The sequence below is a fragment of the Lepidochelys kempii genome, chromosome 3 (genome assembly GCF_965140285.1).
Source record: "Lepidochelys kempii isolate rLepKem1 chromosome 3, rLepKem1.hap1, whole genome shotgun sequence".
NCBI classification, from domain to species: domain Eukaryota; kingdom Metazoa; phylum Chordata; order Testudines; family Cheloniidae; genus Lepidochelys; species Lepidochelys kempii.
The window spans coordinates 2,856,264-2,870,686 of NC_136382.1; the positions used below are offsets into that span (position 1 = coordinate 2,856,264).

Sequence of the window (14,423 nt, forward strand, 5' to 3'; positions counted from 1 at the left end):
TATGATTTGATTTTAGTGTATAGAAGAATGAGCCATAGCAGATTGCTATAGCAGGGGGAAGCATGTGTCAATTCACAGGAGTTACCACAGCAGAGTGCAAAATCACACTGATCCAACGCATAGTGGCAAAACTCCTAGATGGTGGGTGCTGTGAAAGTGCAAATACCCAGCAGAACAAGATTCTGTTCTGTTTAAATGCACAAGACCCTGGGCTCACTGAAAGCTTTAAACCATCTATTTAAAATTCAGTCTGCCCCTTAATAGGCAGTCAGGATAGAGAACCATAATAAAATGACAACTGCTCAATCGTGTGATCAGGTGGCAAGAAGTGTTGCATTCTACATCCCAAGGTAAAACAGAAGAGCCCTGCTGAAAGTCTTACAGGGAATTTATAATACTCAGGCCTCGAGATCATGAGTTGCTGTTGAACGAATGTCACAGTCTAAGGGCCCTGGTATTTTGGAACTGCTTATGGATCGAGTGTAAACCGTGCTGCTGACAAAAAACCTTTTCTATCACATATGGGGACTGCTCATGGAAAATACATTGTCAGATACATTACCAAGTTTCTTAACCCTGTCTCAGAACTCTAAATGCTCCCCCCTACACAACTGGGAGCACAAAGACAGCCCATCAATGGCCCTTGCCCCACAACAAGATTTCTATGTTGAATTTAAGAATGAACCCACAACACATCTGGATAGCACTTTCATGTACACAGCCTACAGCGATAGCAGGGGACACTGGCTAAAGGATGAATGATTGTATTGGTATACGGAGGATTCCTTCCAGGTTCAGGATAGATCTTGCTAAAAAACACTTGCATTGAGCAATAACTGAGATACAATTTCAAGGCACACATTTCAAAACCCTCAGTAACAACACACAAATATCCACCGTGCTCTCCATTAGAACTTCATGCAGAGCAAAGAAAGACAGGCGTACATGCCTATTTAAAAGTACCTTATGGTTTAACCTTATTAATTCTCACCTTGAGTTACCAACTGCACCAGATAAGAGGTCAGATTTTTCTTTAGTTATAGTTTTCTGAAGTATATATAATCAGGGCCTTATGCATACTGCAGCTCAGCAGAACATACCTCTTGCTGTATGTGGCATCTGGTTCACATTCATGAATTCCTTTATTCAACTAGCAGAGCTCCTCAGCCCTTGTCCTGAGAAGAGTCACTGTTAACCAGTCAGCAGCTACAGAGCCCTACTGAAGGAGGGTCAGGAAGAAGGAAAAAGAAGTTCACCAGCAGTAACTCATTATCTGAATGCATTGCCTCCAACAGGCTCTTCCGCCTTACAAAGTGGAGGTAATTCAGCTCCAAATAAGTATTGTGGATGTAGAGAGGAACTGAGGTTTAGTTAAAAGGAGGTGGGGTATTTCATACATAACATAAAGCTAGAAGGCACCATTGTGACCATCTAGTCTGATCTCCTGCATAATACAGGACCTCCCTGAACGTGTTCCTGTTTGAACTACGGGTTATCTTTCACAAAAGCATAGAAACTTGATTTAAAAGTTCCCAGTGATAGAGAATCCACCACAAACCTTGGTAAGTTGTTCAATGGTTAATTACCCTTAGTGTTAAAAACGTATGCTTTATTTCCAGTCACCCCCGTCCAAGTCATTTTCAGAGTCACTGCTTCCCAGGATACAGTCCTCCATCCTGTAAGTATAGCCTACACTTTGTTCATAAATGCATACATTTATATTTAGCTGTACTAAAATGGCTATTGTTTGCTCCTGCCCAGCTAGCCAAGTGATCCACTGCATCGATGACCTATCCTCCGCATTATTTACTACTTCTGCAATTTTTGTGTCATTTGTACTTTTATCGGTGATTGTTTTCTTTCAGGCCATTAATAAAAATGTTAAATAGCAAAGAACGAAGAACTGATCCCAGGAGGACACCACTAGAAACAGACCCACTCAACAATGAGTCCACATTTGCAATTATTAGACCTGTGTTAGCAAGATTTTAATCCACTTAATGTGTGCCATGTTGATTTTGTATCATTCTAGCTTCATCAAAATGTCATGCTGTACCAAATCAAATGCCTTATTGAAGTATATTACATCAACATTATTTATCATCAACCCAAGTTGTATGCTCATCAAAAAAGATATTTAACGGGATAAGTTCTATTTTCCATAAACCCATGTTCATTGGCATTAATTACCCTCCTTTAATTCAGTCCCACATCAGCTGTTCCATTATTTTGCCCATGATCAGTGTCATGCTAACAGGCCTAAAGTTTCCCAACTCATTCCTTTTACCCTTTTTTAAGTAATGGCACAAAATTAGCTTTCTCCCAATCATCTGGAATTCCCCAATGCCTGAAGACTTATAGAAAAATTTATATTAACAGTCCAGAATGCCACAACCAGTTTTTTTTTAAAAAAAAACTCTTGGGTGCAACTTATCTGGACTTGCTGATTTTAAAGTGTCTAGCTTTAGTGAAACAGCTACATCTTCCTGAGTTAATGCAGGAATGAAAGGTCTTTCACCATCATCATATAACACTAGATTTTTCTGCAGTAATTTAGAAAAGCAAGAACAGAAATATTTATTGAACATGTCTACCTTTCTTGATTATTATTGATAATTCTACTATATACATCTAGTAGTAGATCAATACCATTGTTAAGATTCCTTTTATTCCCTCAGTCTACAGAACAAATGGATGCTTTTACCCTTAGATTTTTATATCTAATGACGCACATGGGGCCCTTGTATTGGTTAACAACAAATTCAAGTCCCAAAGACTCTCAGACTCCAATGGGAGAGTAAAAGTTCATAAGATCTTTAGAATTTTTTCCATCAGAAAATGGACAGATCCAGGGGTCTCTCTCACAAATCTTCACAGTTGCCAGCATTAGTTTTGATAACACCAGAGTCTAGTATAAGCGGGACTGGACAAGAAACAGAGTCAAAGCTCTGTCTTGAGCAAACCTAATATGGCTCCATTTGACAATGTAACACTTCCCAGGAGCTTAAGTTTTATTTTAGTATTAAGAAGTAAAGAACATAACAGATATTGGTCAGACCAATGGTCAATCTAGCCCAGTATCCTGTCTCTGACAGTGACCACTGCCAGAGGCTTCACAGGGAATGAGCAGAACAAGGCAATTTCGAATAATCTATCCCCTGCCATCCAGGCCCAGTTTCTGCCAGTTGGAGATTTAGGGACACCCAGAGCATGGGGTTATGTCCTAACCAACTTGGCTAATAGCCAGTGATGTCCTACTCTCCATGAACTTATCTAGCTCTTTTTTGAACGCAGTTATCGTTTTGGTTTTCACCACATCCCCTAGCAATGAGTTCCACGGGATGACTGACTGTGCAGTGTCTGAAGAAGTACTTCCTTGTATTTGTTTAAGCCTGCTGCCTATTAGTTTAATTGGGTGATCTCTGGTTCTTGTGTTATGAGAAGGAGTAAATAAGACTTCCTTATTCACTTTCTCCACACCAGTCATGATTTTATAGACCTCTGTCATATCCCTCCTTTGTCATCTATTTTCTAAAAGGATGAGTCCCAGTCTTTTTAACCTCTCCTCATACAGAAGCTGTTCCATACCCCTATCATTTTTGTTTCCCTTCTATGTACCTTTTCCACTTCTAATATCTTTTTTCTAAATGAGGAAACCAGAACTGCATTCAAGGCATGGAGATACCATAGATTTATATGGCAGCATTATGACATTTTGTTTTATTATCTATCCCTTTTTCCTAATGGCTCCTAAAATTGTTAGCTTTTTTTGACTGCTGCTGCACATTGAGTGGATGTTTTCAGAAAACTATCCACAAGGATTCCAAGATCTCTTTCTTGAGTGGTAACAGCTAATTTAGACCCCACCATTTTGTATGTATAGTTGGGGTTATTTTTCCAACATGCATTAATTTCCATTTATTGAATTTCATCTGCCACTGTTGCCCAGTCACTCAGATTAGTGAGATCGTCGCAGTCAGCTTTAGACTCAACTGGAAGCGTTTAGTAGAGTCAATACTTGTGTCGACTACAATTTACACTTTGTTTGGTTTCGCCGTTATCTCACACTTGGACTACTGCAGAAATTGATAACTCCCCTTTTCCTCTATCCATCCTCTAAAATAAGAATACCCCAAATGCAACCCACACAGAGCTCCTTAAGGGAGATAATGCAACAGACCACTGGACTAGGAAATTGGGAAACCAAAATTCTATTCCCAGGTTTGCAACTGACTCACTAAATGACCTTAAACAATTCACTTACCCTTTCTGTGACTCAGTCTCCCATTTATAAAATTGGAATAGTGATGCTCTAGTCATGGTGTGAACATTGAGAATTACGATTGAATAGCATTGTAGAAGTTATTTATTTTCATTGCAGTAGTACCTAGACACCACAGCCTACTGTCCTGAGCTCTGTACAAACATATCATGAGGCAGTCCCTGCCCCAAAGAACTTACAAGCTAAGTAAGACTAAGACAACAGGTGGAAACAAACACACAGAAGTACAAGAAAACAAATGAGATACCACTAATCATCATGAGAAGCTGCCTAACCAAGTGCTACCTCCGCCTGCATCTTTCACACCGTCCCTGGAGAATACAGCTCCCAGCACACAAATCTCTATTTCCATCTGAATAGCCTCCTACCTCCAGACACTGGTTGTTAAGTATTCTCCAGCACCCATCAAGTTGTTGCTGTTCACTGAAATCCTTTATTTACACTTATACCTACTCTCTGGAGAAACCATTTCTTGAATTTAATCTGACACCAGCCAAACGTTTATAACTCTTCACTAGGTCAGAGTTTGGTTTAGTTCTGTAAGGCATTAAGATATGGATAAATGACAATTACCTCACCCACCCTATCACTAGAGTAAAGAGTCTTCTCTATAACAGGACCAAATGGAGTTAGAGGAAGGCATCACTCCTCAGAATAAGAATTTGTGTTTAAGTTACTATCAGTTAATGAGCAAGAATTGTCAGTATAAATAAAGAGAACGATTCCTGAATCATCCCACAGCATCTTTGGTTTATCACACCCACGTTCAGCAAAAACTACAAGCCCAGACTGTAATTGCCTAAGACAAACTATTGCGACAGCTCATCTACTGTTTGGAGAGAGACGCTCCGCTCATCCCCAGCACTCCCAGGAAAGCCTCTAGCCCTGGCAGGGCATCAGCGCTGCCTGCCCGACTACTGTACTTAAACCCAGCTCTGGGCACAGCAAGCCCATCCTGGCCAACAGCCCAAAGGGCATCGCCCGCACCTCGCTGCCAGACCCCAGTCCCGGCCGGGGCACTGCCGGCCCGATGACCCACCCCAAGCTGCTCTCCAGCGCGGCCGGCTCAGGGACTCCCGCCCCGCGGCCGCGCTCCGGCGGAGCGAGCTCGCACGACCCGTGCCAGCCCGGGCAAGGCCTACGACCCGCCCGAGCGGCCTCCGGCTCCGCGGGGCAGGCCCGGCCCCGTCCGCCTGCCATCAGCCCCCCCGCCCTGGCGCCTGCCCCCCGTCCCCGCCCGCCTCTGCCCCCGCCCGGCCGGGGCCGGCGGCCTCTGCCCCCGGGCCCCACGTACCGTTCTGGCGGCCTCTGCCCAGGTCCTGCCCTTCTTCCTGCGGCCCTTCTCCCTCATGTCGCACGCGCTGGGGTGCAGCCGGCTCGGAGGCTCCCGGCCGATCCTTCCGCCCGCGGCACTGGGGCCGCCGCTGCGCCGGTCCCGAGGGGGAGAGCGGGGGGCGGCCCTAGGTCCGAGCGCTGCAGGCGCCAGCTCCCCCTGCGGCCGCGGCTGCCATGTTGGGAGCCTACTGTACAGGGGCTGCGGTCATGTGACCCCGCCCGCGTGACTCCACCTACTGTACTGGCCGCGGAGAGGGGCGGGGCCGGGGGACGAAAGGCCCCGCCCCAAGGAGGGAGAGAGAGAGAGAGAGCGAGACCAACGCCTGCGCTCTGCCCTGTACCGCCCCCCCCCGCCGCGCCCTGCGGACTCCCCGCCTACAGCCCCTCCCCCAACCGCCACTCTCAAGGGTCCTTCCCAAACGGCGTGAGCGCGCCCCGCTTCTCCTCCTGCCTGCCACGCCCCCTTGGGGCTGCCACTCACCTGTGCCCCGCCCCTACGGCTCCATCGCCTGCCCGCCCCACCCCCAGCGTCTGCCTGCGGCTAGCTCCTCCCATCCCCCTCCTTCCTCATTCCTCACTGCAGCTCCCCAGCGGTCCTTCCCTCCCGCCAAACCGCCACCCTCCCCTCCCCCCGCCAAACCGCCACCCCCAACGGCCGCCCGCTCCCCTCCCCCATACCGCCACCCCCAACTGCCACACATTCCCCTCCCCAACTGCCGCCCGCTCCCCTCCCCCCAAACCACCACCCCCAACTGCCACCCGCTCCCCTCCCCCATACCGCCACCCCCAACTGCCACACATTCCCCTCCCCAACCGCCGCCCGCTCCCCTCCCCTCCCCCCCAACCGCCACCCGCTCCCCTCCCCCATACCGCCACCCCCAACTGCCACACATTCCCCTCCCCAACCGCCGCCCGCTCCCCTCCCCCCAAACCACCACCCCCAACTGCCACCCGCTCCCCTCCCCTCCCCCATACCGCCACCCCCAACAGCCACACATTCCCCCCCCAACCGCCGCCCGCTCCCCTCCCCTCCCCCATACCGCCACCCCCAACTGCCACACACATTCCCCTCCCCAACCGCCACCCGCTCCCCTCCCCCCAACCGCCACCCCCAACTGCCACACACATTCCCCTCCCCCAACTGCTGCCCGCTCCCCTCCCCTCCCCCCAAACCACCACCCCCAACGGCCACCCGCTCCCCTCCCATACCGCCACCCCCAACTGCCACACATTCCCCTCCCCAACCGCCGCCCGCTCCCCTCCCCTCCCCCCCCAACCGCCACCCCCAACTGCCACACACATTCCCCTCCCCCAACTGCCGCCCGCTCCCCTCCCCTCCCCCCAAACCACCACCCCCAACGGCCACCCGCTCCCCTCCCCTCCTCCCAAACCACCACCCCCAACGGCCACCCGCTCCCCTCCCCTCCCCCATACCGCCACCCCCAACTGCCACACATTCCCCTCCCCAACCGCCGCCCGCTCCCCTCCCCTCCCCCCCAACCGTCACCCCCAACTGCCACACACATTCCCCTCCCCCAACTGCCGCCCGCTCCCCTCCCCTCCCCCCAAACCACCACCCCCAACGGCCACCCGCTCCCCTCCCCTCCCCCATACCGCCACCCCCAACTGCCACACATTCCCCTCCCCCAACTGCCGCCCGCTCCCCTCCTCTCCCCCCCCAACCGCCACCCGCTCCCCTCCCCTAAACCGCCACCCCCAACTGCCACACACATTCCCCTCCCCCAACTGCCTCCCGCTCCCCTCCCCTCCCCCCAAACCGCCACCCCCAACTGCCACACACATTCCCCTCCCCCAACTGCCGCCCGCTCCCCTCCCCCAAACCGCCACCCCCAACTGCCACACACATTCCCCTCCCCCAACTGCCGCCCGCTCCCCTCCCCCCCGAAACCGCCACCCGCTCCCTTCCCCTAAACCGCCACCCCCAACTGCCACACACATTCCCCTCCCCCAACTGCCGCCCGCTCCCCTCCCCTCCCCCCAAACCACCACCCCCAACGGCCGCCCGCTCCCCTCCCCTCCCCCCAAACCACCACCCCCAACTGCCACACATTCCCCTCCCCCAAACCGCCACCCTCAACTGCCACACACATTCCCCTCCCCCAACTGCCGCCCGCTCCCCTCCCCCAAACTGCCACCCCCAACTGCCACACACATTCCCCTCCCCTCCCCTCCCCCCAAACCGCCACCCCCAACTGCCACACACATTCCCCTTCCCCAACTGCCGCCCGCTCCCCTCCCCTCCCCCATACCGCCACCCCCAACTGTCACACATTCCCCTCCCCAAGTGCCACCCGCTCCCCTCCCCTCCCCCAAACCGCCACCCCCAACTGCCACACACATTCCCCTCTCCCCTCCCCCCAAACCGCCACCCCCAACTGCCACACACATTCCGCTCCCCCAACCGCTGCCCGCTCCCGTCCCCTCCCCCCAAACCACCACCCCCAACGGCCACCCGCTCCCCTCCCCTCCCCCATACCGCCACCCCCAACTGCCACACATTCCCCTCCCCCAACTGCCGCCCGCTCCCCTCCTCTCCCCCCCAACCGCCACCCACTCCCCTCCCCGAAACCGCCACCCCCAACTGCCACACACATTCCCCTCCCCCAACTGCCGCCCGCTCCACTCTCCAACCCCCCCAACTACCACACGCTCCTCGCTCCAACATCCTCAGACTCGCCTCCCGCAAACTGCTCCCCTCCCCAGCTGTCACACACTCCCTTTCTGCCACCCCCAATTGCATCTCGTGCCTCCCCAAGGGCTGGTCCCTACTACCGCATATTGCCCTCTCCCAATTGCTGCAACCAGTGGCCCCTCCCAAATGCCACCTACACCCAGTCCCTCACCCAACTGCCACTACTAGCGTTCCCTAACAACTGCCACCCATTGCCTCCCCCAGCTGCTGCTCCCAACCATCTCCCCCCACTTCCTCATTCCCAGCCCTTCTCCCGCTCGTCACTACATGTCCCCTACTGTTACCCCGTATACCGCTCTTCACTGCCATCCCTGAGGCCCAAACGCCAGCCCCGGATTCTGCTCCTGGTTCCCATCTGCAGCCCCCCCTCTCTTCTCCCAGAGTGATCATCCCGGCCACCGCCACTCATTCTCAACTGACATTAACCTTCTCCCACAATGGCTAGCAATTGTCATTCTCAACCCACGTATAAACTTCTGATTCCAGCATTTGTCCCTTCTTTTCTATGGGCCAGCACACAAAACATCCGTCTCGCTGTCTGAATAGCAGCAGAAAGGAACTAACTATCACACCATTTGTGCGTTGGTCCCAGTTACAAACGTTTATTATGCTTTCGTAATTCTGATCATGTAATATGTCACATGGCTGCTGTTCCCTGTGTCTGATTACAGGGAAAGGAGACAGCGTCTCACGCTGCACGGTACCATATTGTCCCTGTTTTAATGGCAAGGGTAATGCGAAACCTTTATTGCTGTATATGTGTAGGAGCGCAGACATTAGTGGGTGTGTGCCAGAAGGAAATGAGGAAACGAATTTCCTGTGTCTACACGATGGACCTTACAGTGGCACAGCTGTACTGCAGTCGCTGTGATGCTGTGAGGTCTCCTGTGTAGCCACTCTATGCCGGTGGGAGAAAACAGTCTCACCTTCGTAATCTTTTAATTGGTATTCAGCTCTCTGGCCCCTGGTTAAGGCTTCATCTACTATGAATATCTCATCGGTAAACATTTGTTCACAGCCTTTTTCAAAAGCTCCTTTGGTTTTAGATAGGCGACCACGTGAGACTTTTCGAAAAGGGGCAACAACCGGTTTTATTTTAAAACCGTCCCCATAAACCATTTTCCATACATTCAGAGAATTTGAAGGTTTAACATCAGCGGGTCTGGTATGTATAGTTCTGTGAAAGCTCTGGTTGTAACTCTTTATAACGTCAGGTAACACATCGATGTAGCGAAAAGTGTTATGGGCTGTAAAATATCTCCACATAGTCCAAAGTTCTCCCAGGGTGGTGAAGGAGTGCATATTTCCTCTGAGCGTTTCCACAATTTCTGAAACATGTGTTCTTGAAACAAAATGGTCTCTTCCACGCGATGCCGGGACTTCCAGGGGTGATGCTGCACTCTGATTGGTAGAGGGCAGTAGGGGGAGCTCTTAGAGGGGTCACATGACCCTCTTCTGGGTGGGTCATCCTGCCCCGGAACTCCCCCCGATTGGTCAAATTCGCTCTCAGGGCTGGCCTCTGCAGCTGAAACCCATCCTGATTGGTAGAGGCCGGTGGGAGGAGTTCTTAGAGGGGTCACACAACCCACTTCCAGATGGATCACCCCGCCCCAGGACTCCCCTCGATTGGTCAAATCTCTTCTTGGGGAGGCCCGGGGGGGCACAAAACCCATCCTGATTGGTAGAGGGTGGTGGGAGGAGTTCTTAGAGGGATCAAATGACACACTTTACTTCTGATCATGTGTCTGCCTTGACCCCGGAAGTAATACCGCAGGGGGCGGTTCTTATGGTGACAGGTAGTTGGGGCCTGATGCCCAGGAGGATGGTCCTACATTGATTGATGGTAGGCCCCTTATACTACTTTAGGGGTATGGAACAGCTTCCATATGAGGAGAGATTAATAAATCTAGAACTTTTCATCTTGGAAAAGAGATGACTAAGGGGGTGTATGATAGAGGTCTATAAAATCATGACTGGTGTGAAGAAAGTAAATAAGGAAGTGTTATTTACTCCTTCTCATAACACAAGAACAAGGGGTCACCAAATGAAATTAATAGGCAACTGGATTAAAACTAACAAGACGAAGTATTTCTTCATACAACACACAGTCAACCTGCAGAACCCTTTGCCAGAGGATGTTATGAAAGCCAAGATTATAACAGGGTTCAAAAAAGAACTAGATACATTCATGGAGGATAGGTCCATCAATGGCTAACAGCAAGGCTGGGCAGGGATGGTGTCCCTAGCCTCTGTTTGCCAGAAGCTGGGAATGAGCGACGGGATGGATCACTTGATGATTCCCTGTTCTGTTCATTCCCTCTGGGGCACCTGGCATGGGCCACTGTTGGAAGACAGGATACAGGGCTAGATGGACCTTTGGTCTGACTCAGTATGGCTGTTCTTATTTACTTTTTTCTCAGGTACCAAGAGAAATTTATGGCTCTGGCAGACAGAAAAACCACCTTAGGGCTAGTAAATTGAGTCCTTTTGTGTGTGCATCACTGAGAAAACCAGCAGGATGTTACTAAAAAGAGACAGTAAAGTTAAGATGGGAGGGAGAGCTTGGAATTTGAAATTATAAAAGTCAAGCAAAACAATGCAATAACAATTTCAAGAGTTTAATATCTTATGTTAAGTTTTAGAAGTAAATTAAAGTTGATCCTTTCTCCAAAGAGCTAAAGATTAGCTGACGTGTATCATCGGTTTCATCTTAAGAGCTACATTACGTTTTAAACAGAAATTTTTACATGCGACTTTCAGGTCAAAATTTCAGCTGAAAGTTCTTTTGATTTCCAGTCTTGGTATCAGCCTGAGCCAGCATCAAAGATTCAATCCACTGGCTTTCTGATTCACTAGTGGCAAAACATCATCAGTAAACAGCCCAAGAAGATACTATATCACTGCATGGGGGGGATGGAGGATGTAAGTCATTTTCTAGGAAAGGTTAACATAAATTTTGAAAATTTTGCTAAGGGGGCAAACAGTGGGTGCCATCACCGTTCAGAGCAACACCACCTCTATTTCCCCTCAGTGAGTCGGAAAGGGCACTCACACAGGCTTCCAGCCCCTCTGGCCGTCACCTCTCCTGAGTGGAGACCCCCATCTCCCTCCCCTCTTACCAGGGTATTCCCAGGTTGAACAGTTCCCTGCTTTTGCTGTGTTGTTCCCAGCAGGGCCAGGCTGCCCAAGCAGGCCTGCTTGCTTTCTTTTCGGAGACAGTTAATCGTGTGACTGCCTACAGTTATAATTCTGTTTTATTCTTAAGATAAAAGCACTACAGAAAAAACATTAAAAACAAAAGAACCTACACACATGCGAATAAGTTTACCAGAGATCACCCCAATCCTAACACAGGTTCTGGCAGAAGCAGTCCTTCAATACCCCACCCATGGGGTTGTGGTTTCAAGTTCATCGCAGCTTCCGCTTAGAGCAAGCACACAGTCTTATGGGGCTGGAGCAGGCCCCGTCCTTCCAACCCTCCCTTAAGGATTGGGGCCTTCTGTGGCCCAGCGGTCTTGTCTGTCTGCTGGATCAGGAAAAAGGCTCTGAGCCTGTTTAAAACAAGGTTATTTATTCCACTTATAGATCAACGGTTCTCAAACTGTGGTTTGGGACCCCAAAATGGGTCACAACTCTGTTTTAATGGGGTCACCAGGGCTGACGATAGACTTGTTTGGGCCTGGGGCCAAAGCTGAAGCCTGAGCCCCACCACCCAGGTCGGTGGTGGTGAGGCTCAGATTTCATCTTCAGCCCTGGGTGGTGGGGCTCGGGCTTTGGCACCCCTAACGGAAGTGGCGGGGCTTGGGTGGGCTCAGGCTTTCCTCCCCCCACAGGGTCATGTAATAATTTTTGTTGTCAGAAGGGGGTCCTGGTGCATGGAAGTTTGAGAATCACTGTAACAGATGTTTATCTCTCCAAGAGGCTGGTTCAAAGGGCTGATAACCTGAGGAATGACATTAGCCTCCCCCTCCTCCTAATGGAGTTACATTCAATTCCACAATAACGCATACTCAACTGCATTTTTAGTACCGTAGACCTTAAAGATATTAACCCTAATTCAGTAAGGTTTATCTTAATTCCTTACAGTTTGTCCAGGATATTACCAATCTATCACAGGGGCTTTCCTCCCAAAATGCAGTCCCTACTTATAAAGCTTTCTATAAGAGACCTTCATGGGGAAAGCAACGACTATGGAAATACTGTTCCTACAGAGCAGGGATGAGAAACTATCAGCTGGAGGTAGAGAACACCTTTATTTAACTCTGTATATAAACTGGCATGGAACATTTGCAGGCTCTGTCCTCTTTTGCTTCGGATTGGCAGGAGCTTCCATCATTAGCTGGCATATTCTACAGGAAACCATGTGGGAATTACAGCATAAAAGGGAGATTCTGTCAAGCTACAAAAAAAAAAACAAAAAACCAACCAACCTCTACAAAATAAAGAGCTAAGTGCCAAGTACCCTTTTTGGGTTTGTCTAATTTAGACAAAGTTGGGGTTAGCTAATGTGTCAGCTAACCTCACCTAACCTCAACCCCTTTTCCTAACCTAGACAGCCCCTTTAAGTGCAGACCATTATGATCTGACATTGTTAGCCCTCCTGTCTGTTGTCTCGCAGATCCTCTAGAGACAGAACAGACACATATCCAGGCAGATGTACAGAAACAAGTATTACTTTAATTAATTGGCAATTACAAACATTTACTCTTTACAAATAAATCAGAAAGACAAGAGGTAATTCGCTTCCCCAGGTAAAGGTTGTGCCCACAGTGCAATAATTCCTCAGAGTTAACAGCCATGTATGTTAACATAAACAAGCAACTCATCAGTTAAATGAGAAAGGAATGAAAAGAAAACAGCAACAGGTGCATGTTCTGAAAATCAAAAGTCGTAAGTCATAATTTAATATTTCTACATCTATCAGCTCAAAGGATCTCAACATATTGTACAATCTAGATAGTGATCCCTTGAGCATTTGCTGAAATGTAGCTGCCTCTTAGCAGCTGCTTAACAGCATTGAGGAATAATATTCAGCAATCTGAGACTGGAAGTAAAGAATACTATATGCAACTGCAGGAGGAAATTAGGGAGACAGAATGCAATTCTTCAAAAGGGAATTTTGCCAGGGCATGGGGCTATGATCCCAAGTCTTAATAAAAGTGCTGTAAGGTTTTAATTACTATAACTAGTCAGGATCTCGATTTTCCATCTCATCCAAAAACCAGCACTTCCAATAGTAACGTGTCCCTTGCAATTCACTGTGGCATTGAGTTCAACACTTTTTCAACACAACTCTACCTAATTTTTAATCAATATATAGCATATAACACATCAACCAGAACATACTCCATGAAATCAGGTTAGGTCCATACCTCAGCCTAGAGCACACAGACCCTAGGCTCAATTCTCCCCTGCATCCGAACTCTGCTCCATGCCCACCCATGGCTTCATTTCCCCTCCACAGAGGGAATGCTCCACTGGCTATTTATGATCAGAATCCAGCTCTACCAAGCTCCCAGAGCAGCACAAATGGGCTGACTGTACCACAGAATCTGGCCATGTAAATTAATGTTTAAGCTCACTGTGACACTGTACCTCAAAATAGCACCCTGGAACCCCCATATTCACCACTGGAACCCTGTAACAATGCTGGTTCTGGTGGGACCCAACTGAGAGTGCCAATTCAGGACAAATTGCTTAAAGCAGGGCAGTTACAGCCCAAGGCTGCGGTTTCTATGCACACCAAGGCAAACCAAACCAGTCCAACAGAGAAGACTTTGGTTTTACCCCACTGGCTAACCACAAGTCACACAAGGAATTCCCTTAGACACTCCAGTTTCCCAGTATCACCACCTGTGCCACTCGTTATGGGGAAGAATGGTTATGAAAACCAATACCCCAGTAAATGAAAAAAGGCTCTCTTGATCCCAAAGGACCAAGCCCCAGACCCAGGTCAATAAACAAGCCAGATCTTACCCACAAATCACACTGTTGCCAATCCTTTAGAATCTAAAATCTAAAGGTTTATTCATAAAAGGAAAAGATATAGATGAGAGCTAGAATTGGTTAAATGGAATCAATTACATACAGTAA

General features: G+C 49.3%; 1 protein-coding gene across 15 annotated transcripts in view; it reads right to left on the minus strand.

Annotated features, from left to right (window-relative positions):
- The window catches only part of ASXL2 (ASXL transcriptional regulator 2), a 247,324-nt gene extending 241,473 nt beyond the window's left edge, over positions 1 to 5,851 (minus strand). For 9 of the 15 annotated variants that reach the window (XM_073335483.2, XM_073335482.2, XM_073335481.2 and 6 more), the window contains exon 1: positions 5,577 to 5,851. In XM_073335483.2, the coding sequence (XP_073191584.1) occupies positions 5,577 to 5,633 (57 nt within the window). In that variant the 5' untranslated portion in view covers positions 5,634 to 5,851. Of the gene's footprint in view, positions 1 to 1,100; positions 1,220 to 5,576 lie in introns of all 15 variants that reach the window. The other 6 variants (XM_073335477.2, XM_073335473.2, XM_073335480.2 and 3 more) reach the window with 3 other exon arrangements.
- Between the last annotated feature and the right edge of the window lie 8,572 nt (positions 5,852 to 14,423).